The sequence below is a fragment of the Mirounga angustirostris genome, unplaced genomic scaffold (genome assembly GCF_029215605.1).
Source record: "Mirounga angustirostris isolate CCGP_5_RB_7025 unplaced genomic scaffold, mMirAng1.0.hap1 SCAF_5, whole genome shotgun sequence".
NCBI lineage: Eukaryota > Metazoa > Chordata > Mammalia > Carnivora > Phocidae > Mirounga > Mirounga angustirostris.
Genome location: NW_026991713.1, coordinates 141,924,178 through 141,949,842, shown reverse-complemented (window position 1 = coordinate 141,949,842; position 25,665 = coordinate 141,924,178). Strand labels below are relative to the sequence as shown.

The 25,665-nt window shown below is 57.7% G+C and overlaps 5 protein-coding genes across 13 annotated transcripts; 3 read left to right on the top strand and 2 right to left on the bottom strand.

Moving 5' to 3' along the window:
• The first annotated feature begins 8,316 nt into the window (after positions 1-8,316).
• Positions 8,317-14,713, top strand: BICDL2 (BICD family like cargo adaptor 2). Its single transcript, XM_045874785.3, has 9 exons — positions 8,317-9,041; positions 11,323-11,538; positions 11,680-11,796; positions 11,873-12,019; positions 12,871-13,062; positions 13,166-13,315; positions 13,757-13,887; positions 14,113-14,233; positions 14,328-14,713. The coding sequence occupies exons 1-9, from the start codon at positions 8,760-8,762 to the stop codon at positions 14,487-14,489; spliced, it is 1,518 nt and encodes a 505-aa protein (XP_045730741.1). The 5' UTR covers positions 8,317-8,759; the 3' UTR covers positions 14,490-14,713.
• A 160-nt stretch (positions 14,714-14,873) lies between these two features.
• On the bottom strand, positions 14,874-21,434 carry THOC6 (THO complex subunit 6). Of its 7 annotated transcripts, XM_045874786.3 has the most exons (13): positions 17,517-17,656; positions 16,828-16,943; positions 16,657-16,721; positions 16,463-16,566; positions 16,341-16,378; positions 16,209-16,257; positions 16,014-16,085; positions 15,818-15,920; positions 15,678-15,727; positions 15,522-15,584; positions 15,313-15,423; positions 15,092-15,226; positions 14,874-15,014 (listed from the first exon to the last, which is right to left on the bottom strand). In XM_045874786.3, the coding sequence occupies exons 1-13, from the start codon at positions 17,553-17,555 to the stop codon at positions 14,934-14,936; spliced, it is 1,026 nt and encodes a 341-aa protein (XP_045730742.1). In that variant the 5' UTR covers positions 17,556-17,656; the 3' UTR covers positions 14,874-14,933. The 7 variants fall into 7 exon arrangements, with proteins under 7 accessions (XP_045730742.1, XP_064448483.1, XP_064448482.1 ...); XM_064592413.1 differs by lacking the exon at positions 17,517-17,656 and adding an exon at positions 21,207-21,434 and having other exon boundaries at positions 15,818-16,085; XM_064592412.1 differs by having other exon boundaries at positions 15,818-16,085.
• HCFC1R1 (host cell factor C1 regulator 1) lies at positions 17,581-19,264 on the top strand. Of its 2 annotated transcripts, XM_045874789.3 has the most exons (4): positions 17,581-18,054; positions 18,353-18,409; positions 18,519-18,647; positions 18,884-19,264. In XM_045874789.3, the coding sequence occupies exons 1-4, from the start codon at positions 17,960-17,962 to the stop codon at positions 19,017-19,019; spliced, it is 417 nt and encodes a 138-aa protein (XP_045730745.1). In that variant the 5' UTR covers positions 17,581-17,959; the 3' UTR covers positions 19,020-19,264. The 2 variants fall into 2 exon arrangements, with proteins under 2 accessions (XP_045730745.1, XP_045730747.1); XM_045874791.3 differs by lacking the exon at positions 18,353-18,409 and having other exon boundaries at positions 17,585-18,054.
• Positions 19,507-21,625, bottom strand: TNFRSF12A (TNF receptor superfamily member 12A). Its single transcript, XM_045874788.3, has 4 exons — positions 21,468-21,625; positions 20,605-20,709; positions 20,221-20,355; positions 19,507-20,137 (listed from the first exon to the last, which is right to left on the bottom strand). The coding sequence occupies exons 1-4, from the start codon at positions 21,559-21,561 to the stop codon at positions 20,082-20,084; spliced, it is 390 nt and encodes a 129-aa protein (XP_045730744.1). The 5' UTR covers positions 21,562-21,625; the 3' UTR covers positions 19,507-20,081.
• An 85-nt stretch (positions 21,626-21,710) lies between these two features.
• Positions 21,711-25,620, top strand: CLDN6 (claudin 6). Of its 2 annotated transcripts, none has more exons than XM_045871675.2 (2): positions 21,711-22,611; positions 24,331-25,620. In XM_045871675.2, exon 2 carries the CDS (start codon positions 24,354-24,356, stop codon positions 25,017-25,019), a length of 666 nt encoding a protein of 221 aa, XP_045727631.1. In that variant the 5' UTR covers positions 21,711-22,611; positions 24,331-24,353; the 3' UTR covers positions 25,020-25,620. The 2 variants fall into 2 exon arrangements, with proteins under 2 accessions (XP_045727631.1, XP_064448488.1); XM_064592418.1 differs by having other exon boundaries at positions 24,326-25,620.
• Positions 25,621-25,665: the final 45 nt, after the last annotated feature.

Genomic DNA, 25,665 nt, shown 5'->3' with positions numbered 1-25,665 from the left:
CCACGCTGCTAAGACCAGCCTCTTGACTCTCTCTTCTGACTCCTCATTTTCTCATTAATTAATCTAATATTAAATTTTTTTTTAATTTCATGTATTCTCTATGTCTAACATGGGCTCAAACTCACAACCCCAAGATCTAGAGGCTCATATGTTATTGACTGAGCCAGCCAGGTGCCCCACATTTTCATTTTTACTAAGACCCACAAGAGGAAGCAGAGACAGCAAATGCAGTAAGATTTCCCAAACTGCCCTTTGGTTTTGCAGCAGATTATATGGGGTTTCCATGCAAAAGGGCATCCCTTAACCACAGCCTTTACCATGACCTAAGAAACAAGCATATTCAGAGGGTGAATGTCCATCATGAAACTTACATAGAGCTTACATGCATGGCTTACATACAGAGCACATATGCTGCTTCATCTGGGGTGATCCACTTGGCATTTATAAGGGGGAAACAGACGGCCCACCTTCTTGGGGGAAATGGTCCTTACAGTGGCTTTTATCCCAACAGCCAGGCTGGCTGTTCCCTCCCGTGTGTCCGGATCATGTGCAACCATCTGTGATAGTTTAATAGGGAGCCGTGGGTCCTGACTCACCCAAACATGTTCTTCCACTCTGCAGCATTCACAACCAAAGACAGGCCCCACGTGAATCACTCTCACAATCCTGTCAGTAAGGGCTCCTCAGGAAGCTAATGATAGCAATCTACGAAATGAAACAATTCCTTCACCCTGGCCCCTGGTTTCAGTGGCTTATTAGTTTTGCCCTTCCCCTACATTGATTACCCCCTTGGTGAGCAGAGGTCTTAGAGGTACTTTTTGTTGTCACTGGATAACTTTTCCCTTGGAGAGTGGCTTTTAGGCAAGTGGCTGAAACTTAGATGCACCCAAACCGAGCTTGGTCCAGCAACAAGGTCAGACCCAGCATTCTCTTTTAATTGCATTTTAACTTTTACAGATAACCAAGGGATTAAATATTTTGCCTTTTCCTTACTAGTTTGAATTTCCGTATGCCTCCAGTGAACCAGCTCTCAGGGAGTTGGTAACTCTTACCTGGAGTGACTGAGTGCAGGACAGGTGCTGCTCCATACCATGGGTGTAGGAATCAGAGGCTCCTTGCTTGTCACCCACCTTTTTGCCTTTCTCTTCCCAAACCATGTTTCTGTGAGTCAGGGCCATTCTAGCAAATCCCAGTTCCCCGACACCAACTGTAATGAAAACCTTGTGTCCCTGGCACCCTGATTTATAAGGGTTTTAGGAACTTTGTGCCAGCAACTGGGGGCATATATAGATATATAGATATACAGATATAGACACACATTTTTTTCCCTATTATTTCACACCATGTTTACCATCAGATTGGCAGAAATCTAAAAGTCTGATGATGCCAAGTTGTAGCCAGATGTGAGGCAGGTGAAACTCATGTGCTGTTGTCAGGAGTGTATTTCGTGGTTGCCCCACTATGGGATCAAATCTTCACACAAAATTTGGTTCATATGTGAAGACTGATGAGGCCACTCACACCAAGAGACTATGACAAGATTGATTACTGACATAATGAGGCTTTCTATGGGGAGCATGGCCAGCCCCCAAGCAGATCTGAAATGGCTTGAGAGAGCAAGGAAGTGCTCTCATTATGGCTGGTGGGGGGGGGGGGCCTGGGCTGAGGGCCCCTCCACACTGGCCAGGGGTTCCCTGATTTAAATTTCCAATCCAGTGCCAGAGAGAGAACACCAGGGCCTTCTTATTGGCTTGCCCAGATGTGGAGCACAAGGGGAAGAGGGAGGCATGTGGCTTTAAGGCTGTCAACTATCAAACATCAAAAATGGAGTCAGACTCTTTATTACAGAGTGTAAATTAATACCTACACTTTGCAAACCAGTTTGGCCATATTTAATAAAGCTAAAGAGCATAATCTCCGTGGTGGATAAAAGATGGCGGCAAATTCTTTGTTACTCCTCCCATTGAAAGGTGGAATCAAATCCTCTCCCCTGGAGCCTGGGCTGGCCCCAGCGGCTTGATCAGTAGAATGCCATAGAAACGATGGTCCTCGGGGTTGAGGTTCTCAACCTCCAAGGCTGAGTCTTGAGAAGCCTTGCAGCTTCTACCCAGGCCCCTTGAACCCTTGTGCTGGGGCAAGCAGCTGCCATGTCTGGGATAGCCATACCATGAGGACATCCACGCAGGCCACAGGCAAGGGCCATGTGGGGAGGGAAATGCCGACTGGCCCCAGTTGATCCAGTGACCCAGCCATCCAGCCTGGGCTTCGGATGTGGGAACCAAGAAGACTTCTGATGACCCCAGCCCCAGCCACTATTTACGTGCAATTGCACGAGAGCCCAGCAGCAAGAATCTGCAGCAGAACCCAGCCCACCCTCAAAACTGTGAAATAGAAAACCAGATAATTGCTTGAAGTCTTCTAAGTGTGGAATGGTCATTATGCAGCAGCAGGAGAACAACGGAACACCTCCCCCCACTGATTCACTCTTCTAGATGGATAACAGCATTAGACTCCCACCCACGTGTCCATGGAGGTCTGTGTACAACGATGTGCATTAGAATGTTGTTTATAACACTGAAAAAGTGCCAAAAGATGAAGTCCTTCACTGATAGAAGAGTTGAGAAATAAATCGGGGCATAAACATTGGATGAAAAACCATACAGCTATTAACAAACTACATCCAGGTGCATCTTTAGGGATAAATCTCAGAAACATTCTGGAAAACAGCTGCCTGGAGTCCTTTTTTTAAAAGATGTTTTCATTTTTAAGTAATCTCTATATCCAACATGGGGCTCAAACTCACAACCCCAAGATCAAGAGTCATACGCTCCACTGACTGAGCCAGCTAGGCGCCCCACAGAGTCCTTAAAAAAGAAAAATCAATGTCCTGAAAGACACATAAAAAGACAAGCAGACTATTTTTACTATTTTTTGTAAGTAGGCTCTACACCCAACATAGGCTTGAACCCATGACTATAAGATCAAGAGTTGCATACTCTATAAACTGAGCTAGCCAGGTGCCCCAACAAGCGGACTATCTTATTTTATTTTTTAAAAGGTTTATTTATTTATTTGAGAGAGAGAGCAAGAACACGAGCAGGGGAAGGGGCAGAGGGAGAGGGAGAGAAGCAGACTCCCCCTGAGTGCAGAGCCCACAACAGGGGGAGGGAGGGCTCTATCTCATGATCCTGAGCTCGCGACCTGAGCCAAAATCAAGAGTTGGGCGCTTAACCAACTGAGCCACCCAGGAGCCCCAATGGACTATTTTAGATTAAAGGAGACTTGAGAGAAATGACAGCTAAATGTGGTCCTTGATTTCATCCTGGATCAAAGAAAACATCGTCTAAAAAGGGCATTACCGGGAACATTAGAACATGGGCTGTATACTGGGTAAGGTTATTGTATCTTTTTTATCACTGTTCAGTTTGTCACATGTGATAATGGTACATGATTACGTAGAATATCTGTGCCCTCAGGAGATGCCAGCTGAGGTAGTCAATGGTTTAGCAAAATGTGTGCGGGTATGTGCTGTGTAAGAGAGAGATAAAGCATATGTGGCAAAATGTTCACAATCGTGAGCCTACATGGAGGGTATTCATTATATTATTCCTGCAACTTTTCTTGAGGTTTGAAATTTTTCAAAATGATTGATTCCACTGATACATAGAACATGGATGGATCTCAGAAGCATTATGCTAAGTCAAAGAAGCCAGGCGCAAAAGACCACACACCATACATTATTCCATTTAGAGAGCATTCTGGAAAAGACTAAATGATAGTGACAGAAAGCGGATCAGTGGTCGCTGGGGACAAGATACGGGAGAGAGCCTGAGAGAGCAAAGGGGCTTGGGGCACTCTGGGGATGAAGAAAGTGCTCTCTACCATGATTGTGGGAGGAGTTACACCACCACATATATTTGTTAAAAACTCATCAAATGAAACACTAAACTTGGTGAGTTTTATTATATAAAAATTATTCCTGGGGCACCTGGGTGGCTCAGTCAGTTGAATGTCCCACTCTTCTTTTTTTTTTTTTTTAAGATTTTATTTATTTATTTGTCACAGACAGAGATAGCGAAAGCAGGAACACAAGCAGGGGGAGTGGGAGAGCGAGAGGCAGGCTTCCCGCCGAGCAGGGAGCCCGATGCGGGGCTCAATCCCAGGACCCTGGGATCATGACCTGAGCTGAAGGCAGATGCTTAACAACTAAGCCACCCAGGTGCCCGAGTGTCCCACTCTTGATTTCGGCCCAGGTCATGATCTCAGGATCGTGAGACTGAGCCCGGTGTCGGGCTCCGTGCTCAGTGCTCAGGGGGGAATCTGCTTGGGATTCTCTCTCTCCCTATCCTGCTGCCCCTCCCTCCCCTGCTCGCACGCTCTCTCTCTCCAAAAAAATATATATAAATAAATAAATTATTATTCCTTGTAGTGGGTTGAATTGTGTCTCCAAAAAACAGATGTCCGAGTCCCAATTTCCAGTCCCTGAGAATGTGCTGTTATTTGGAAATAGAATTTTTGCAGTTGTAAGTTAAAGATCTCACAATGAGACCATCCTGGACTTAGGATGGGCTCTACATCAATGAATAGTGTCCTTATAAGAGAAAGTAGAGAGAGATCTGAGACCCAGGGTCACAGAGAAGACCCAGAGGGGGAGGCCATGTGAAGAGGCAGGCAGAGGTTGGAGAGGTACTCTTCCTAGCGAAGGAACATCCAGGGTCTCTGGCAGCCACCGGATGCTAGGAGAGAGGCACAGAATAGAATTCATCCTCAGAGCCTCTAAAAGGAACCAACCCTGCCCCCACTTTGATTTTGGACTTTTGGCCTCTGGAACTATGAGACAATAAATCGTTGTTGCTTAAACCACCCAGTTTGTAGTAATTGATTACAGCAGACTTAAGAAACAAATACCTACTTCCATAAAGCTGAGTTTTTTATTTTGTGTGGGTTTTTTTAGATGGGAAGAAACTTGGAAACATCAGGTTAAAAGGAAAAAGCAAGCTGCAGAACAACACATTCAGTGTGAACTATTTTATATAGAGGTTTAAAGTGCTCCCAACAATACTACTTATTGTTCATAGACTTTGTCTATGTCGTAAAAGCCTGCAGGCCCCTTGGTCTGGACCTGCGCCATTCCCACGGGGTTGCCTCTATGGCAGGGGGCATCTGCTGGCCTCTGGATGCCAGCATCGACTGCCCACGGCTCTGTGAGGTCTGTGGAGTCTTCCCCAGGGAGCAGACCTTGGAGCCAAGACTTGGCATAGCAGGAGCCCAACAGGCTTTGGGGAAGGTGGGGGAGAGAGTTCTAGGGTGAGCATGGGCCTGGAGGCTCCAGACAGCGGGCTTGTCGGAGGGCTGGCTGGAGCACGTGTAAGGGCTGGCTGATCTTCCCCTCCCTTCGCTGGCTATGTCCCAGCCTCCCTGGGGCCTCCCTGGGGCCACTCTGCCCCTCTGATCCATTTTCCTCCTGGAATCAGCGAGGAGGCTGGGGGAGGGGAGCCGAGGGGCAGGGAAGGGGCTGGGCAGCTGGAGGCCAGAATTCCTGGGTCCAGATGAGGCAGGGCGCTGATTCAAACATCCAAAGAGTGACTGGGACTGGGTGCCAGGCAAACTGGGCTGAGGGGCCTCCCACTGCAGGCACAGGCGGATCACTGGGCGTCCCTGAGCTGGTTTTGGGTCCGAGAATGGTATGACCTCACAGGGTGGCGGTGAGGAGGAGATACACTGGAACGTGGGTGGTGAGTCATCTCTGCAGCCTTGCTATGGCCCTGCTGAGGGCCACCAGCAGGACTTGACCCTTCCTTAAGCCCCACAACCCTCTAAGCTAGCAACTGACAGGGAAAGTGAGGGCTGCAGAGGTTAATGAGCTAAATGACCCAGGCACGCCCAGCTAACGTATGGCCAAACTGGGATTTGGCCTGAAGCCATTGATGCCAGTGTCCATGAGCCAAGCTCCTGTGCTGTATTGCTTTATGGGTTCGTTTCTGGTTTATAGGTCTATGCCCCCTCCCAGCTGCTGGGTGGAGCTTCGAACGTCCTGGGAGGAAGGCCTTGACCACTTCATCCCCAGGTGCGTCCAGCCCCCTGCCTGGCAGAAGGGGGGCTCAGGGACTGTGTGCTAAGTATGGGTGTGGGTGGGGCTCCGGGTGACCCTGGCATTTGGAGGGGTCAGGTGGTGGCACCAAGGGGAGACTGAGGCATCTCCAAAGTCCACCAGGCTGTCGTCACAGTGCTGTGGCAAAACAATGGTGGCCTCACCAGGCCTCACATGCAGCCCTCAGACCTCTTTGCAAAGGAAATGGGCACCCCTCCTTTGCGTTGGCGGGAAACCTTCTCCCAGCCCTCCTGGGACCCAGCAGTCCCAGCCCCTAAACCACCCCTCCAACGAGTCCTTGCACCCGTTTTCCCACAAGTCAGGAGGTCCAGCTCCCATCTTCTTTATTTCTCTAGAACCCAGGCAGCTAGGCCCCGGTCCCCCAAGACTCAGGAGTCCCGACAGCCAGCCAGGTGCCCCCAGCTGACAAACGCCAATAGTGCGCATCTCTGCCCAACTTCACATTCAGTAATGTCCTCGGTAGCTTGAAATCAGCCAGGCAGGGAGCACAGTACCTCAGAAACTGCCAAGTCAACAAACTGGGGCTTTCTTTTCCCCCAGAAAGCCTGTTGTGGAAGAGCTACCAGCACACCAACTGTTCCAGCTCTCCCTTTGTCCCTGCCCCCCAGGCCAGGAGGCCCCGGACCGCGGGCCAGGGAGCGCTGGGAGTCTGGAGGGACTCATCCCCCGCGTGCCCAGGCTGCCTTGGGCTGGACCGGCCCTGAATCCTCCTGGTCTCCACACCGAGTCCTCTGTCCTTGGACTGGGGCATGGGGTCCAGCCCCGTGCCACCTCGAAACTGAGAGCCCCGAGTTCAGAGGCACACACGCTGAGGTCTCAGCACGGGAATTAATTAGCACACACCCTCAAGTCACACTTCTGAGGTTCACATTCAAGTTCTGTCCGTGTAGCCCAAGCGAGTTAGGGGTCCCCCCTCAGCCTCAGCTTCCTCATCTGTAAAATAGGATAATAGCAGTTCCTGCTTCCTTAGGATGTCATAAAAGGAAACCACTTGTGCCCATAAAAGAACTTACTTAGCAGAGTGCTTAATACGTTATATTTGTCCTTGTTGTCATTCTCAGTAATGTCCTATCCCACAGGGCAGTTGTGAGGGGAAAGGAGCTGACGTCTGTGCTCAGCGTCACCTGCACCCCACAGGTGCTCAATTAATGGGGCCCATGGTTTCTGACGTCAGCAAGATGGGTCGGTGCCGCAGAGCTGGGTGGAGGCGACTTTTCTTCAGCCCCGCCGGGCCATTCCGGCCGCCAGGGGGCGCCCCAGTCCCGCCCGCGGCACCGCCCCCTCACCTGCGCCGGCCGGGCACCTGGTGCCGCCTCCGGAAGAGGGGATCGGGGACCGCGGGGACCTTGGAGGGAGCCCGGCCGGCGTCGGTGGGTGAGAACCTGGGGGGCGCCCGAGGACAGGGGCCGTTGGAACTTCGGGCAGGACAGAGTCGGGGCGAGCGGGCGCCGGGGGTAGGGTGGTCGGGCCTGACTCCTGGGGCTGGCAAGCGGGGGGCACGGGCAGGAAAGTAGGTGGTCGCTGAGCTTCGGACGCCTGGGGCCGGGGGATCGAGGGGCTGGGGACCCAGACGCCTGGGTCGAGGTCCTAAACAGCAGCTCGGTGCGAGGAGGTGCGAGGAAGCGAGAGGAGGAGGAGGAGGGGCGTCCCCGGGTCTCTAGAGCGGGGTCGGGCCCACAGGGGCCCACAAGGGCCACCTCAGGAAGACTCTGGGTCCCCGCTGTGCTGGGACAACCGCGACAACTGGGTCCTGCGGATAGGGCTGGGCTTGGACACCTCAGGAGGAAGGGACAGGTGTGTGTGTGCGTGCGTGTGTGTGTAAGGGGTGGGGGGACCTCCAGAGGGCTGGAGGTGGGGAGGGTGCCAGCGAAGTCTGGTGTGTCTCCTCCTTCTGAGCCCCTGAATGGCTGGGTCCTAAGCAGCCCTAGGAGAGCGCCACCAGGCTCCCGTCCCCAGGGGTGAGCAGGGAAGTAAACAGAAACCTGGAGTGGCGGGCGCAGTCTGCTGGCACAACCTGTTATTTGGCCCTGCCCTGGGCCTGACCCGGGGCCCCTGGGAAAGTGGGGCCAACACTCCAGAATGGGAGGACTGGATCTGGGCACCTGAGTTCCAAGGGGACGAAAACACTTGGATCTTGAGAAAAGAGGAAAACGGACCAGGATACCTGGGAGGGCAGGGGGCCAGGGACCTGGGCTTCTCAAAGAGGAGGGGTCCGCACCCTAAATTCCCAAGGCCTGTATTCTTGGGAGGGGAAGGGACTGAGCTCATCTTGAGTCCTGAGTCTCTTAGAACTTGCGTTCTAGGAAGAGTTTCCCAGCTGGTGAGGGACTGGGAGCCAGAACAGCTAAGGTGTGGGCCGTGGGGGGCACTGTCAGTAGTGGGGGGCACCTGTGGTCCTGGGGCACTGGGGCAACGGCAGCTCATTTCCTTGTGCTCCCTGCCTCAGTTTACCCTGGGGACATTAACGGAGCCGGGTGGCCAAGACACAGGTCATTAACCCTGCATGGCCCAGGGAGGCTTTGGCTGCGGTACTGAGAGGGCCAGGTGTTGACCAGCAGGGGGCAAGGCCCAATGGGCCGCAGAACAGAGTGTGCGGCAGCTGCCTCCTCCCACTGATGCACCTGTGCCCACAGATGCTGCAGGTGCCATGAGCTCCCCACAAGGACCAAGCTTCCTGTCGGGGCTGCTCTCTGGAGGTGCCTCCCCCAGTGGCAATGAGGGCTTCTTCCCCTTTGTGCTGGAAAGGCGGGACTCATTCCTGGGAGGGGGCCCAGGGCCCGAGGAGCCTGAGGACCTGGCCCTACAGCTGCAGCAGAAGGAGAAGGACCTGCTGTTGGCCGCAGAGCTTGGCAAGATGCTCCTGGAGCGCAATGAGGAGCTACAGCGGCAGCTGGAGACACTGAGCGCCCAGCACTCTGAGCGTGAGGAAGTGAGCTGGTGGCACAGGGCAGGGGTGGGACAGGGGACAGGGTGAGCAGATGGAGGACAGGTAGGAGGGTCCAGGTGGGCGGGCAGGTGGGAGGCAGGTGGGCAGGGGGAGGAAAGCCAGGCAGGGGGATGGCCCAGTCTTGCTGGCAGTTAAGAACAGGGGCTCTGAGGACAGAGGGGCTCGAGATCTGGGTTTAGACCTCTGCCTGGCTGTGTGACCCTGGGCCAGCCACTGGCCTTCTCTGAATCTTGGGTCTGGCTCCTCGAGAGGATAGCGCAAGCCCAGCCAGGAGTTATCGGGTTTCTCCTCCCTGCCTTGCTCTGGGCTCAGCCCCTTCCGTGCATTATCTCCGTCAATTCTCGCCTAATCCTGGGAAGTAGAAGAATTCCTCCCTCTGCCCAGGCTGTCCTCAGTCACACAGTCATTCCAAGGGTCACATCTGGCCCCCTAGACACCCTGGACACCACTGACTCCAGCATCCGTATAACCCCAACCACTGCCCCTGAGATGGGGAGTTTATGCCCCTCACTTCCTCCCCAGGCCACCTAATGGGCATCTCAACATAAGTGGCACTCTTGACTCTGACCCCATCACTGGTGGTCCTCATCCTGGCTTCCCATCTTCTCAGGACCAGAGTCCAAGCATCTCATGACCTCTCTTCTCCCACGTTTGCAAGCCCTGTGGATTTCACCTCTAAACTAGATCTCGAATCCACCCACTTCCCGTGGTCTCTGCAGCCTCCCAGCTGGCCGCAGCCAACAGCACCTCTGCCCCAGCACCACAGCCGCCTCCTCACTCATCTGCAGCTTCCACTGGCCCCTGGCAGCCCATTCTCCATGCTCCATTCTAGGGCAGCCAGAGGGATCTTTAAGAATTGCAAATCGGATCATTTCAGTCCTTGCCTAAAATCCCCCAACGGCTCGCCATCACACTTAAAATGACACTGAGACTCTTCACCAGGGCCCGAAAGTCCCCGCGCGAGGGCCTCGGCCGGCCACACAGCCATCCTCCCCTAGGACCTCTTTTCAGTTCCTTGAGGAACCCACGTGTGTTCCCTCAGGACCTTTGCACCTGCAGATCCTTGGTGTAGCCCTCTTCCTTCCTACGCTTTAGGTGTGAATTCAAACATCACTTTCTCTTTAAAGGACCCCCCAACGTACCCCACTCTTCTTCATCAGAGTTTCTTTACAGTCCTAACATTCCCTCTGAAATGACCAAGTTCGAGCATGTGTCCATTTGCCTGTGACTCTCTGGAGTTTAAGCTGCTGGAGGCTGGGAACTTGGTGGTCTCGCGTACTGCACATAGCCAGACCCCACAACGGGAGGAGCTCAGAAAGTACTGGACGGATGGCTAGGTGCCTGGAACCCAGAGGTATTAAGGGACTTGTTCAATCACAAAGCAGCAGCAGAGCAGGGCGCCAGCCAAGACAATTGGACCCTGAACCTGGGGATTTAATCCGAGAGCTGTGTTGCCCCCACAATATTTGGTTAAGAGTTTGGCCACCTGGGTTGGAATCCCTGCCTCACTGATTTACTGTGTGTCCTTGGGCCAGGCATTTAACTTCTCTGAGCCCCAGATTACTCATATATAAAATAAGTACATTAACAATTCTAACTGTGGTTGATTAAATGAAATGGTACCAGGAAAGTGCTAGCACGGGGCCCGGCAGGAGTACCTGCTGGTATTTAGAGCAGCATATGGTTAGCACCGCCTTCCTGCTTTGAGAGTTTATAGAGAGTGGGGGCGAGAAGCTGGCCCCCCGACGTGCCTGCCTCCCCAAGCTGGGCACCTGGGTGTGCCAAGAGCGTCCTCCTGCTGGTTGGACAGGTTTTGGGGAGGGCATGCAGAGGCGCAGGGCCCAGGAGGGGCTGGCCAGGGTTAATTAGAGGGAGCTGGCCGAGAGGAGCTGGGGGAGAGGGGCTGAGCAGAGGCTGAACCTCCAAAGCCCCTGGAACATCAGTTGGCGAGGCCATGGGCCGGGGCTTAAATTCTGCCAGACTCAGGCGCCAAGAACGGCGCCTGCGACTTCGGGTCCAGAAGCCCAGGCAGCAGACAGAGGTGAGCGGCCATCAGGGAGCCCCACTCTCCTCTGGTCCCAGGTCAGCTCCTCCTGCCTGACCTGGAAACCTCTCCACTCCCCCTCGCCTCCAAGGCTCTGGTTTTCACTCTCTGCCTGCTTCTCCCTCTTGCTTCCACGCCTGTCTCAGACCCGCCTGGACCCCTTTTGCATCTGTGTGTGTGTTCACTCCAGCCTCACCCCCTCTGTCCCGGCCCCCACAGCGGCTGCAGCAGGAGAACCATGAGCTCCGCCGGGGCCTGGCAGCGCGGGGCGCAGAATGGGAGGCCAGAGCTGTGGAGCTGGAGGGGGACGTGGAGGCCCTGCGGGCCCAGCTGGGAGAGCAGCGCGCCGAGCAGCAGGGCAGTGGGCGTGAGCGGGCGCAGGCCCTCAGTGAGCTCAGCGAGCAGAACCTCCGGCTCAGCCAGCAGCTGGCCCAGGTGGGAGAACCAACCCTGTGTCCCTGGCAGAATGAGGGCGGATGCCTGTGTCCCAGTGTGGGGGTTGGTGCACTGGGCTTGGGGTCAAGGCTTAAGGCCAGCTGAGGGCTCCACTGTCTTCCCCCCCCCCACCCCCCACAGGCCTCGCAGACCGAGCACGAGCTTCAGAGAGAACTGGATGGCCTTCGGGGGCAGTGCCAGGCTCAGGTCCTGGCAGGAGCAGAGCTGAGGACGCGGCTGGAGAGTCTGCAGGGGGAGGTGAGAGCCAGCTGGGGCTGGGGGTGATCCGGGGCTGGCCCAGCACCTCCCCTCCAGCTCTGAAGTCTCTCCCCAGAACCAGATGCTGCAGAGCCGCCGGCAGGACCTGGAGGCCCAGATCCGACGCCTGCGTGAGGAGGTGGAGAAGGGCCAGGGCAGGCTACAGGCCACCCACGAGGAGCTGCTGCTACTGAGGCGGGAGAAGCGGGAGCATAGCCTGGAGGTGAGGGCAGGGGGGTGCATCTGGCCAGGGCATGGGCCACTGCCTCGGGGCTTCCTGGGAAATGAGGCCAGAGAGGGATCCGGGGAGCCCCAGAAGCTGGGCCAAGAGAGCACAGGCATTAGCCCAAGGGCAAGTGGGAGCCTAGGAAGGTGACTGAGCAGGGGTGGTCTGCCTTTAGAGTCTGGCAGTTAGGAGGCCAGGGGGTAGGCTGAAGCCAGAGATGACGGGGGCTTGGACCAGGTCTGGGGCAGTGGAGATGGACAAAAGGAAATGACAAGAGGCAGCATGGCCTGATATTTGAGATCTCAGAATCTTGCATTTTGTGGTGAAATAACGTGGGCCCTTACCCAACACCCCTTCCTACTATTGTGGGACGCCCAGCCTCAATTTCCTTGTCTGTGAGAGGGGATCGGAATGGTAGAGAGCCGCGGTGAGGGTGAGGCACTCAGCACAGCGCGGGCTTAGAAGGAAGGATCAATAAACGCTGGATGACGGCATTAACGAGTAGCAGGCCGACCGGTCGGGGAAGGGGGCGGGGCTCCGCCAGGTGACCTGATGGGGTGGGGCTGGAAGGAGGGTGATGGGAAACTTTAAAGCCAGGGCACCTGTCCGCGCCCTGCTTTATAGACGAGGAAGTTGGTATCTGCCGAGGGGAACTGCGCGGCCCAAGGCCGCCCAGCGATCTGGGGGTGGGAGCAGGATCCCTGGGGTGCTCCGACAAGCAGGACTGCCTGGCTCTGGGTGGCGCGCCGGCGCCCCCTGTAGGCCGGCGGCGGGATGAAGGCGCCCGGCGCACCTGGCTGACTGCCCACGCTTCTGTCCTTCTGTCTGTCCCTCCCGTCCCTCCGCAGCTGGAACGCGCGCGCTCCGAGTCCGGGGAGGCATTGAGCGCGCTGCGGAGGCTGCAGAGGCGCGTCTCGGAGCTGGAGGAGGAGTCGCGCCTTCAGGACGCCGACGTGTCGGTAGCCTCACTGCAGTCGGAGCTTGCTCATAGCTTCGATGGCGACCAGGACCAGAAAGCGGACGGACGCAGGGACGCCCCGGTGAGCTCGCGGCCCACTAGCCCCCACGTGCCATGCAGACTCCGCCCCTCTTCCTTTTCCCAGGAGGTCCGACACCTCACTGACCGATTCCTTTGGCGAACAGAACACTTGGTCCCCTGAGATCCAAGAGGCGTTCAGCCACCAGCCTTCACCCCAAGAGGAGAGCCTGGAGCCTCCCAAGAAGCGAGCATCTCTAAGGCCAGGAGAGATACTAGAGGAGAAGGAGGCCGAAGTGGCCCGGCTGCAGGATGAGGTGTGGGAGTGGGAGCATAGCGCTGGATGTAGACCCCCTCCCAAGGCCAGTTTCTCTTGCCCATCTACACCTCTGAGATTTTGCGCACTAATTCCCCCTCTACCTGGATCTATCTTCATCCCAACAAACTTGTAGTCATGCTTCAGAAACCAGCCTATACGCCACCTCTTCCAGGAAGTCTTCCTGGGCCGCATTCCCCTCCTTTCTCCCACCTCCTAGTGCTTCTCCCAGCATCCTTTCTGCAGGCTTATACCACCCATCCGGCCCTGCCCCCACCCCATCCTGCACCAGCCTTGGGGCTCAGAAGATTCATCTCCAGCACAGGCCGCGGCTGCCCCGAGTGTTTGTGGAGCAGGCAGGGGAGGGCCTAGAGACCCGAAGCCCTGGCTGCTGGGAGATCTAGAGGCCTACCTGCTTCTCTTCACCTTCCCCTGCCCACAGATCACGCTGCAGCGGGCAGAGTTACAGTCCCTGCGGGAGGAGCTGCAGAGGCAGAAGGAGCTGCGGACACAGGAGGACCCCGAGGAGGCCCTTAGCGGCGCCCTCTCGGATCGGGATGAAGCTGTGAACAAGTGAGCTTCTCCCACCATCCACCATAGCCCCAGTGGGACTACAGGGCACCCTAGGTCTTCGATTCCCCCACACGTGATATAATTATCCCCACCCACCAGGAGCCCTCCAACCTTGCGTCCGGTGTTAGCGGCACTACTCCCGTCCGGGTCCCGCAGCGTCCCGCCACCCCCGCTCGCTGAGGCCCGAGCGCCCTAGGACCCACTCTCTGCCCCTCTTGCCTGCAGGGCGCTGGAACTGTCCCTGGAGCTCAGCCGCGTCTCTCTGGAGCGGGACTCGCTCTCCCGGGAGCTGCTTCGCACTATCCGCCAGAAGGTGGCGCTGACGCAAGAGCTGGAGGCCTGGCAGGTGAGGGGCGGGGGCCTGAGGCAGCGGGAGCCGGAAGGGGCGGGGCCAGTGCGCTGACCACCCCGCCTCCTCCCGCCGGCTGCCGGACCCGCAGGACGACATGCAGGTGGTGATCGGCAAGCAGCTGCGCTCGCAGCGCCAGAAGGAGCTGAGTGCGGCCGGATCTGCCCCACGTCGCGCCGCACCGCGCTTCTCGCTGCGCCTGGGCCCTGGGTCCGCCGGCGGCTTCCTGAGCAATCTCTTCCGAAGGACCTGAAGGCTGGGCGAAGGAGGCCGCCCATGCCCTCTGGTTCACTTTCCTCTTCTGGCCAGTGTAGCACCAGGGCCCTGATTGTCTTCCAGAGGGGGTGCCCTCCCCGCCCCAGGAAGCTGGGCAAAGGCTCAATGGGAGCAGGGGCCAGCTTTGGGGGCCAAGGGCCCCAGGTGGGTGGCGGGGCAGGTGAGGCAGAGCTGAGTTTTCAATCTATACAGACCTATATTTTCTAAGCACCCTGGGTCTGCCATGCTCCAGGGCAGAGATGGGGGTGGGTATTTATGTATCAAGATCAAACAGAGTAATATATAAAAATCATTACACCGACTTGGCCTCCATTCTTGGGAAGAACATGAATGGGAAAATAGCCTGAAAATTTCTTTATTAAAAAAAAAAGAAAGAAAAAAGCACTCCAAATCCCTGGGATGGAAGAGGTGTTGCCAGAGGTCAGAAGGACAAGGAGAAGGCGCGGTAGCCCAGATTGGTGAAGACATCCACCCGGCAGCTGTTACCTGCAGCTGTCAGGACCTGGAGGCAAGACAGGGGTGACTGGCCTGTCCACATATGTGGCCCCCCGGACCCCCACAGCCCCTTGCAGAACCCACCTTGCACTCGGGTGCTGCTGGCTGCTGGTTGAGACTGAGGCTAAGCAGCCCTGGGGAGGAGCCAGGCACCTGGGCCTTGAGCTCCCCACTCAGCTGCCACTGGTTGACACAGCGGCCTTGGCCAGCAGACAGAATCTGTGGAGGGCAAGGAGGGGGGTCGGGGGTCAGGACTGGAGAGGGGAACTGGGCAAAGGTGGCAGAAGCAAGACAGAGGGCCTCACCAGGTCCTGGTAGAAGGTGACGTGTTTCTGTGGCGCCCGCATGGGGAAAATGGTGGTGGGTGTGGAGGATCGGAGGTGCCAGAGGGTGAGTGCTGGGCCGCCTCCACAGACCTGGGCAGAAAGGTGGGGATCCCCAGCCACTGTAAGCTCAGGCCCTCAGCTGGCAGGGCCCGGAGCGGTCACCCCATTCTACACCTCGCCCTGCTCACCATCCAGTCTGAGTCAGTTGCCAAACATCCAATCCAACGCCCATTGTGGGGTCTCGAGCACTCCTAAGGGAAAGGACGGGAAGAGAGAAGGAGATGAAGATACAGGGGATGCCTAGGAAGGTGGAAGGGAGGACAGGGCATGGGGCATGCCCTCACCTCATGCTTATACACCTCGATGGTCTGGACTTCCTTGGCTGTGCGGAGGTCTGTGGGGAAAGAACCATGAGAAGAGCCCGGCTGGCCCCAATCTCCCTCGCCGCCATCTCATCTTTCCCTCCAACCGGACACTAACTTACCCCAAAGTCTCACGGCTCCATCCTCGCCACCCGACAGCACTTCAGGGCTCCGCTCCCGCAGTGCCAGGCAGTGGATATAGTCCATGTGGCCCCGGAGGGCCCGCTGCAGGAGGAGGGCCGCTGTCAGGAGGAGATCCAGGAAGAATGCCCCTACTCCCATCCAGCCCTGACCACCCCAGCTCCATGGCTTGCTCACTGTGAAGGCCCCAGTCTCGAGGTCCATCGTATGCAACTGACAGTCTCCCCCTGCCAGGATGAGAGAATTCTCCTACAGAAGAAGGCAAGGTGGAATCACAAGTCAATGTCGAATCAGGACAGGAACAGGGGAAAGGCTTTTAAGTTTGGACCAAGAACAGGGCAGAGTAGAGCCCCAGTCACAAAGGGATCAGACCTTGGGGACGAGAAGCAAAGCATTGATCTCAGGCACTTCTAGGCTGGTCCTGGGAGAGAGAAAGCGAGGTCAGCTCTGATGAGGCGGTACCTTCACCCCCAAGTACCTTCTGCCCACATGGCCCTAGCTCACCTGTATGGGGGCTGACGCCGCCACAGCTCCTTACAGCCCTTCATGGAGGGAAACACTGGATCATGTCAGAGGCTCTCTGGGACCAGGAACCCCAGCCCGTCCCCCAGTTCCACACTCCTTACCTTCTTGAGGATCTCTGCCCAAAGCCAGGCCTTCACCTCCCCATCCCCAGCACTGAGCAGATGTCGATCAGTGGAGACCATGCTGTAGACGGGTCCATCATGGGCTAGATGGAAATGCAGGACCTGAGTGACCCTGTCCTGTTCCCCTCCCCTACCCGGGGGTTCTCTAAGCCAGACTCAATGGCTGCACCCACCTTGGAATGTGACCACAGGCTTCTTACTTTCTTCTTTGGCCTCAGAGCTCAAAGCAGCAGACAAGCTGAAGGGAGAGGGGAGGGCAGCCTGAGAGTCAGAAGCAGGGGGCATCAGTCCCAGGGGGTACAAGTGCTAGAGCTACCGGGTGGTGGGAGCCGGGGTGAGGGTACCTGAAGATGGCTATCTGCCCATAATTGTTGCCAGCTGCCAGGAACTTCCCGCAGGGTGAGACACTCTGGGAGAAAATGGTCATGTGGAGCCGCTGCAGGGCCTGAAACACTTCCATCTGTGGGGAGAGGCTGCATGGAGGCTACCTGGGACATCTAGGACCTGCGAGTCAGACTCCTTCCTGCTTCCCCTGCCGCCTGTCTGGCCTCTCACTGCCCAGATCGCTCAGCCATCCTTTGAGGCGAACCACCAAGTGCGTGCCTGCCCATTGAGACCCAGGGCTTGCTCCAAGAACAGGGTGAGGAAGCGGGCACCTGAGGCATGACGTCTACCGGGACCTTGAGCAAGCACCCAGTCTGGCCTCCAAGGTTCCTCAAGTGTCAAATGGAGCTCACGGGAGACTGTCACAGGTGTCTGAGCTCCTGTATCGAGCTTCGCATACAGCTGCCTCATAATAAGCGCTTAAAAAGTGGCTCCATTACTCCAGTACAGAAAAACATACTGACTTCTAATCCCTACCCTCCTACTTTCACGTTAGGCCCCTAAGGTCTTGCTGCGTTACCCTCCCGCTCCCGGGTCACAGTCCGAGTCCCACGCAAAACAGAGCTCAGGGCACGACTCCTTGCCGCCCCTTCCGAACGGGGCATGGACTACAAACCCCAGAATGCACCGCGCACCACGCCCGCCTCACCTGACCCAGAGGTACAGCGTATGGCACAGCTCGCTCCATGTGGAGAACTACAAATCCCAGAGTGCTCAGCGCGACGCAGCTTCACGCGTCTGGACGTGCCCGCGAGCGGTTCCCCTTTGGGGCACCGCACAGCCCCAACACCGCCAGCCGTCCCGGCGCGAAGGCGGCCGCCGAGTATTACCCAGAGCCTCAGGATCCAAGGTGACCGCCGTGAAGATCGCCAACAAGAAGTAGCTCCCACCGCAGCCCCGCTACTCCAGATCCCCTCCCCCACCTCGCCGAGCCCACCGGCCTTCTAGCCCCGCGTCGCTCGCCTTCCGCGCCTGCGCAGAACCTCGCCGCCGCGCGCGCCTAAAACCACGCCTCTCGCGCTGGACCACGCCCTCTGAGGCTCCGCCCTGTCGGCCGGATCCCACCCTCTGCCTGCAGGACCCCGAACCCAAATGATCCTGCAGCAGCCCCTGGAACGAGGCCCCCCAGGTCGGGCCCAGCGCGACCCACGGGCCGCGTCAGGGACGCCCCGAGCCCAGGACGTGAGGTGTGTGTAAGGGCACTGGGTGGGCCTGGCCCAGGGGCCCAGGAGCTTTGGCTGTGGGCTCGGGGCTGGTCTGCAAGATGACACGCGGTGGGGCGAGTCGGCAGGGCTTGGGCATAAGCTGAGACACGGCTGAGAGTTCTGAGGCAGGCTGCTGGCTAGGCTGGGAGATGGGGTGACTTAGGTGTCAGCTGAGACGGGTGGTCTGGGGACTTCCTAGCTTACACTGCAGGCACTGGAGAGCAGATCCTGGGGATGGGGCCAAGAGGGTGGAGTGCACCTGGCTTTCTTTTCTTCCCAGCTCCCCTCTCCGAGGAGCTGTGCCCATGAGCACCAAGCGGCGCCTGGAGGAGGAGCAGTGAGTTTGGGGGCAGGGAGGGACTCCCAAGACCTCTGTCACATTAGGTCCCCATCAGACTGCCACCAATGTGAATATCCCAGCCTGCCTTTTTTCTGTCTCTCCCCAGGGAGCCCTTGCGAAAACAGTTCCTTTCTGAAGAGAACATGGCCACCCACTTCTCTCGACTCAGCCTGCACAATGACCACCCTTACTGCAGCACCCCCATGGCTTTCCCCCCATCTCTGCCCCCACTCAGGTAGGCACCATCCACCATCCACCGTCTGGGCCTTCTGGAGGATCACACCCCATCTTGGAGCCAGTCTCTAGGCCCTGCCTCATCCTGCTATTTTTAGCTTCTAGCCAACCTCTGTTGTTTCCCGTCTTGGCTCCTTGGAAGGTGCTGGCAGCCCAAGAGCTCTTGGGGACCTGGACCTGGTGGGAGGTGGCTCTTCCAGGCCAGCCTCAGCCCCATGCTGTTATTTCCTTTTCCAGGAGCCCTTGCTCTGAGCTGCTTCTCTGGCGCTACCCTGGGAACCTGATCCCTGAGGCCCTCCGGCTGCTGAGGCTAGGGGACACCCCCACCCCCCACTACCCTGCCACCCAAGCTGGAGAGATAATGGAGCTCTGAGTGCTGGTGGGCAGTATTTCTGCCCACCTTCCTTCTTCCCCACAACAGAGAAGACCAGCATCCCTCCTGAGGGACCAGCTTTCCTAAATATTCTCCAGACTAGGCCTCTGGGCTCCAGGACCTACCCTCTACAGAGGAGGACACTGAATCCCACAGAGCCCTGGGGAGGGAGGGGCAGGAGGGACAGGAGCATGGGAAGGGAGGCATTCCCCCCAGAACTGAATAAAGATTGCTGAGCAAATGAAGGCTTCAGTCTGGAACCCTGGGGCCTTTGGGAAGGAAGGTGGGAAGGCTGGGGCGCTGGATGCTTGCGGTTTCTCAGAATCTTCCCTGGAAAAAACGGTCAGGGGCCCGGCCAGGTCCTGGCAGGCTGGGCTCAGGCATTGAGAATGTGTGAGTCAGAGCCTCACCCCCACCCCCGCGGCTGACTCACTCCTCCCTCCAGCTCTGGGAAGTTGGGCTGGGGATCATGCCACTCTCCGAACCATTTAAAGTTAAAGATTCTTTTATTAATAAATTCTCCCGCCCTTCCAAACTCTCTCCCCAAAATAAATATTTCCCCCCCTTTGGGGGTTGGGGGGGACAGTGTCTTAGGGCCAGCCCCCCTAGAGGGCCAGCCCCCTAGTGTTAGCAACAGGTCCCTAACCCCCCAGACAGAGACCCCATGGTGGAATTTCAGTACATCTGAGTGGGTGGGGCCTGGTGTCTGGCCCTCAGGTCAGCCTGGCCCTCAGGCCATGGGGGTGGAGGGAGGGACGCCTTGTGCAAATGCTGCGGTTCCTTAGTGTCAGCTGTCTGGTGTGAGCCCGCGTGGGTCTCCTTTCCTGTCCTGGAGCCAAAGACAGGGCAGTCAGACACCTTGGAAGGCTCCTCTGAAGCCTGGGCCCAGGCCTCGGAGAGCTGATTCACCAGTCCCCCATCCCTCCACACCCCTGTGGTTGGAAGAGTCTGGCTCTGGCTGTCTCGGGTGAGGGAGCGGGCTCCAGAATGAATGAGTGAATGAATGAATGAATGAATGAATGGTGAGTGGGTGGGGCCTCCTGCTGGCAAGGGCTCTCACTGTCACTGGATCAGTGCCACACCAGGACAGCCCTCCCCGCCGGTCTCCTCGATGGGGGCTGCAAAATAAGAAGAGGCGTGGTCAAGAGCAGGGGAGATGTTGAGGAATGGTGGGGGGGGGGGGCGGGCCTGGCTCACTTACTAGTAAACTTCTCTCTCCTGCGGCACCGTCTCCAGACCAAGAAGCCAGAAAGCAGTCCCAGCACGAGAGCTAGGCTCAGAGCACCCCCCAAGATGGGCCACAGCAGTGGGAAGGAGGCTGGAGGGGCCGCAGCGCCTGGGGGCAGGACTCCAAGTTAGACCTCGCCCCTTTCGGTACTAGCCCCGCCCCCTAGATCTGAGCCCCAAGCCTTTCCCCCACCTTGGCCCCTGCCCTGATCCGATCCCTTCCCCACCCCAACTCCCACCCCCCTTCCTGATTAATTCCCAGATCTGAAGCCCACTGCTCCCCTCTCCACCCCCGCAAACTCTCTCCGACTCTGGGGTCCGCTCGCCCCTGGTCCCTCTCCCCCCGCCCCCCACTCACAGCCCAGGCAGAAGTCGCTGTGCGGTCGCGCCGGGCACGACGCGCAGTCCATGCACTTGTCGAGGTCCGCGCTCCAGGAGCTGCCGCGAGAGCAGGGGGTGGTGCCTGGGGAGGGGGCCGCGGGTCAGAGGCTGGGGCGGGGCACGGCTATTCTGGGGGCTGAGGTCAGGGTCGGCCGGCTCGAATAACGTGAGTCACCGGCGCCCTCCCCCCGCATTCCTCACAGGTGACCGCACGGCCCGACCGGGACTCAGCAGCGTGGGGGCAAGGGGGGCCTAGCGCGGGACGCTGTGGGGGGGGGTATCAGGTCCCCACACCACCACCCCCCGCAGCCGGCGGGTGACTCACTCCTGGGCACCGGGCCCGACCCCAGTCCCTCCCCCCGCATAGCTGGGCACTGAAGTCACCGGATGGAAGGGGGCACCCCACATGGTATAGAGGGTACAGACCCCCGTGCCCTCGATACCACCCCCCCCCCCCGAGACTCTTCGGTCACTGAGGCCAGACAGACCAGGTCCTGAACAGGATGGAGGCGTGCCTTCTCACCGAAGGAGACATCCCGCCCTCAAACTTTCTCCCTCTACTTCCGAGTCTGGACTTACTAGGACAGAAGCCGCCCCTCCATTTGAACAGGGGGGAAACTGAGGCTGGGACTGCGGATGAAGTTCGGAGCGGGATGAACCTCTCCTGGCCAGGGAGCGCGGTGTCTGGAAACCACCTAACCCCGAATCCCCGTGTCCGCCTAGTTCCCCCCAGTTCGGCCTCGTTCTCTGGGTCCCCAATGCCGACTCCCCGATCCCCGGTGAGAGGCTCCCCGGGTCCCCGCGGCCTTCCGCCCAGCCCGGGCCCCGCCCCCGGCGTACCTGGCACTCGCTCCCCGACCGCCGCGCCCAGCAGCGCCAGCCCGAGCACCAGCACGAGGAGCCGCGGCAGCGGACGCAGCGGACCGGGAACCATTGTGCGCGTCCGGCGGCCGTGGCCGTCTGAGCCTGCCGCGCGCGGGCCGGGGCGGACAGCGGCGGCCCCGCCTCCGCCCCCGCCTTCCGGGGCGGCTCCCTCGGCTCTGCCCGCCCCGCTACCGGCTCTTGGACGCCCCGCCCCGCCTGGCTCGCTAAGTTCAGTCATTCGCTCCACAAGCAGCAACTCGGTGCGCCAGCGGCTGGGACCCCCAGGGACGCAGACCTGGCCCTGTCCTGTGGATGCTGAAGTCCGGGAAGTTGGGGGTGGGAATCAGACACGAACAACCCATCTCAAAGATAACTGCAGCTTTCGGAAGGGAAAAAGAAGGGGGGGAAATCGGAGGGAGAGACGAACCATGAGAGACTATGGACTCTGAGAAACAAACTGAGGGTTCTAGAGGGGAGGGGGTGGGGGGATGGGTTAGCCCGGTGATGGGTATTAAGGAGGGCACGTACTGCATGGAGCACTGGGTGTTATACGAAAACAACGAATCGTGGATCACTACATCAAAAACGAATGATGTATGGTGACCAACATAATAAAATAAAATGTAAAAAAAAACAATAACTGCAGCTTTCTTAAGGGCCCCGGGATATAATGATAACGACATAACAAATAATAATAATAAGTCTTTAATTTCTACCTTAGGACATAGCTACACAGTAAAATGTGGGCTTGTTGTCTCCGATTTTTCCGAGTATGAAACGGAAGCTTGGGAAGGTTAGGTGAGTTCCCAGGGTCACAGCACTAGTAAGTAGCGGAGTCAGGAGCCAAGCTCTAGCCCCATGCCCTGTGCCCTGACCCACTGCGGGCCGGCGTCAGCCAGCTGAGGTCCCAGCGCCCGGGCCACATGCGGGGGCAGCGGCCCCAGACTCGAGCGACCCCAGCTGACGAGGTTGAGATTCGCGCGCCCGCGGTCTGGAATGGGGTCTCTGCCCCTCCCCGGGGCGGTGGTCCAGTGACGTCACTGCCTCTTTAAGACCCCCCGCCTCCGCCCCCGTCCGCACACTCTGCGGTTCCTACGAATCCCTGTGGGCTTCTTCGCAGGTGAGCCGGGGGAAATGCCAGTGTTGGAGGGGAAGAGGCGGACTCCTCGAGGAGTGGGGTGCAGGGGGCGTGGCGGCGTGGGTGGGGGTGCGTGTAGAGAACTTGGACTTACCTGGGTGGGGGGGCCACCGGGGCACAGCCCCTGGGCGGGGGTCTGCACCGAAGCCGCGGTGAGCTGATCAGGTCCTTCTGCAGCCACGGAAGGGTTAAACGCCCCTCCCCCTCCCCCGGGACAAAGGCACCGAAACCCGGGCGCCCCTCCCCCACCTGCGCTGCTCTCTGGGGCGGGGTTCCCCTCCCCCTCACCTACCGGAGCGGACCCTGCTGATAACCGCCGCCATTAAGCCCTTCCCGCAGCGCGGCTCACAGGTCGGGGGTCTGCGGACCCTTCTTCGGGCCGGACTCAGAAGGGAAATAGGGATCGAAAGCAGGAGGGGGCGCCCTCGGACCAAGGCGGCCCCGTAGTGTGCGGAAAGAGAAGTGGTCGAGGGCAGGGGTAGGGTCTTGGAGTGGAGAGGTGCCGGGTGCATGGGCCGGCGCTAACACCGCCAGAGGCGTGGAGGGCCGACACTGGAGTTGGGATGAGCGCGGTCTGGGCCGCCCCGTCCGATCTCCCCCGAAGTCTTTAGCTCCGCCAGGTATGGGCGGGATGCAAATGAGGAGTGCACGGTCTGTCCTCTGGCCACACTGCTGGGGCCGGTGCTAAATTCAGGTCCAGATCGTGTGCGGGAACTTTGGGTAATGGAGAGCCCCAACAGGACCCCGAACAGAACTGACCCCCGAATTGAGCCACAACACTAAGTGGGATGTGAAGGGAGACAAGTGAGGGGAGGCTGCCGAGGGGCCGGTTCACTGGACACACTCCAAGGATTTAGGTCCTTTTAGGGGAATTGAGTCCTGAGAGGTTGGCGTTTTGAGCAAGAAGGCACAAGAAAATGTCCCCAACCTTGGAGGTATGTTCAGTGTGACCCTAAGGGAGGGCAGAAGAGCGGGACCCAGTGGGGCAGCAGGTAGCCATGAGAAAGAAGTGCTTTTGGGTGAGAGGGTGGTATTTTTTTTTTCTTCTTCTTCTTCATTTCTCCTGCCCCTCTGGAGTTTGCTGCTGGGCTGGGCCAAGTAGGGCCAGGCAAGGCCAGAGATGAAGGATCACCTGAGACACATGTCATTACCCTCCTGGGGGGATGGAACCAGGTTGGGGTGAGGGGTTTGGACACAGCTATTGCGTGGTGGGAGGAAGCTGGGATCTCTAATCTTGATTTTGAAACTGACAGGTTTTTAACTTGAAACTCATGGCTAGAGCCAACCCACCATCTGTGTGCCCCAAGGAGACCATCTGGAAATTGCCCTCTCTTTTGTTTTGTTTTGTTTTTGCTACTTTGCTGTCTGATAAAATGTATGCAAAGTGGCTGGGGCGGTAGACTAGCCTCAGGATAGGCTTCATGTCTCATTTGCACTCAAAGCAGCCAGGACTGGGTCACTTACTTACTCGCTCTTGTTAGTCAAGACAATCACATAACCAAGGAAAAAATTACAAGCTCAAACATCAAGTGTTCGTTTTGCCCATGAGAAAATGAGGCTTGGGAAGAGTGCCCTGCCCATGGTGTACTGACTTCCTGGGTTCATACTCTCGCTGCCCTGTGTGGTGGCCACAGCTCATTGGGAACAAAGGGTCTGGACCAGCCTGTCTTCACATTAGTCTGCTTCTGTCCCCCAGTGCAGCTCCTCTCAACCTCAACTTTGCCATGGCTTCCGCTGGTCTGCAAATCCTGGGGATCATCCTGACACTGCTTGGCTGGGTGAATGCTCTGGTGTCCTGTGCCCTGCCCCTGTGGAAGGTGACCGCCTTCATCGGCAACAGCATCGTGGTGGCCCAGGTGGTGTGGGAGGGGCTGTGGATGTCCTGCGTGGTGCAGAGCACAGGCCAGATGCAGTGCAAGGTGTACGACTCCCTTCTGGCACTGCCCCAGGACCTGCAGGCCGCCCGCGCCCTCTGCGTCATCGCCCTCCTCTTGGCCCTTCTCGGGCTGCTGGTCTACCTTGCGGGAGCCAAGTGCACCACCTGCGTGGAGGACAAGGACTCCAAAGCCCGTCTGGTGCTAGTCTCTGGGATCATCTTTGTCATCTCAGGGGTCCTGATCCTCATCCCTGTCTGCTGGACGGCTCACGCCATCATCCGGGACTTCTACAACCCCCTGGTGTCGGACGCCCAAAAGCGGGAGCTGGGGGCCTCCCTCTACTTGGGCTGGGCGGCCTCTGGTCTTTTGTTGCTGGGCGGGGGGCTGCTGTGCTGTACCTGCCCCTCTGGGGGGTCCCGGGGCTCGAACCATTATATGGCCCGATACTCAGCATCGGCCGCACATGCCACCTCTCAGGGGGTCCCTGAGTACCCCACTAAGAATTATGTCTAAATCTGGTAGGGGAGTGGAGACTCCCTCGACAGTGGAGCCTAACCCCCTGAGCTGGAGACATGGAGATGGTAATCCAGACAGCTTGGGGGCTGTTTTTATCTTTTTTGCTTTTGGGGGGAGGGGAATTTTTAAAGTTCATTTGAAAACCTAACCAAGGAACCCAAGTCTCTCCTGGGCTCAGCTGTTGGTATTTCTCACCTCTGGATGATGGAGCCAAGGAGGTGATGCTTCACAAATTCTAGATCTTTCTCCACCCTGGACATCCCCATATTGGAGGCCAACCTGGAGCTGTGGGCCAACATAAGGCTGCCTGCTGTTGAGGTGCTTTCAGCCTGTCCCCGAGTCCCTCCTTACTGGTCAGGCCTCTGGAACCCCTGGGGGCTCTTGAGCCTCACGGATGATAAATCACCAAAGAACTGGCCGCCTCCAAGTCTTCTGACCTCTGGCTCCTCTATCTTGAGTCCCGAGTCCTGTCCTGGTTGTGCTGTAGACCCCCCTCCCCCACCCCGATCCTCTCACCTTCAACCCTTGCACACTTCTGCCACGCCTCCCTCCATACACACACACCAGTTTTTGCTAAATAAAGCATGTCTTATGAAGAGCCAAGGTACAAATTCTGTTTATTCCCAACTAGTAGGTGGGCATA

What these genes read in the sequence shown, in the direction of transcription:
- BICDL2 (XM_045874785.3), top strand. Translation starts at nt 8,760, where the DNA reads ATGAGCTCCCCACAAGGACCAAGCTTCCTGTCGGGGCTGCTCTCTGGA. An exon ending in TCAGCCAGCAGCTGGCCCAG is followed by an intron (nt 11,539 to 11,679) that starts GTGGGAGAACCA and finishes CACCCCCCACAG; the next exon opens with GCCTCGCAGACCGAGCACGA. An exon ending in AGCGGGAGCATAGCCTGGAG is followed by an intron (nt 12,020 to 12,870) that starts GTGAGGGCAGGG and finishes GTCCCTCCGCAG; the next exon opens with CTGGAACGCGCGCGCTCCGA.
- TNFRSF12A (XM_045874788.3), bottom strand. Translation starts at nt 21,561, where the DNA reads ATGGTTCCCGGTCCGCTGCGTCCGCTGCCGCGGCTCCTCGTGCTGGTG. An exon ending in CAGCGACTTCTGCCTGGGCT is followed by an intron (nt 20,356 to 20,604) that starts GTGAGTGGGGGG and finishes TCCTGCCCCCAG; the next exon opens with GCGCTGCGGCCCCTCCAGCC. An exon ending in CAGGAGAGAGAAGTTTACTA is followed by an intron (nt 20,138 to 20,220) that starts GTAAGTGAGCCA and finishes CTTATTTTGCAG; the next exon opens with CCCCCATCGAGGAGACCGGC.
- CLDN6 (XM_045871675.2), top strand. Translation starts at nt 24,354, where the DNA reads ATGGCTTCCGCTGGTCTGCAAATCCTGGGGATCATCCTGACACTGCTT.
- THOC6 (XM_064592412.1), bottom strand. Translation starts at nt 17,555, where the DNA reads ATGGAGCGAGCTGTGCCATACGCTGTACCTCTGGGTCAG. An exon ending in CTTTGCTTCTCGTCCCCAAG is followed by an intron (nt 16,086 to 16,208) that starts GTCTGATCCCTT and finishes CTTCTTCTGTAG; the next exon opens with GAGAATTCTCTCATCCTGGC. An exon ending in CAGCAGCACCCGAGTGCAAG is followed by an intron (nt 15,015 to 15,091) that starts GTGGGTTCTGCA and finishes TCTTGCCTCCAG; the next exon opens with GTCCTGACAGCTGCAGGTAA.
- HCFC1R1 (XM_045874789.3), top strand. Translation starts at nt 17,960, where the DNA reads ATGATCCTGCAGCAGCCCCTGGAACGAGGCCCCCCAGGTCGGGCCCAG. An exon ending in CCCCGAGCCCAGGACGTGAG is followed by an intron (nt 18,055 to 18,352) that starts GTGTGTGTAAGG and finishes TTTTCTTCCCAG; the next exon opens with CTCCCCTCTCCGAGGAGCTG. An exon ending in CGGCGCCTGGAGGAGGAGCA is followed by an intron (nt 18,410 to 18,518) that starts GTGAGTTTGGGG and finishes GTCTCTCCCCAG; the next exon opens with GGAGCCCTTGCGAAAACAGT.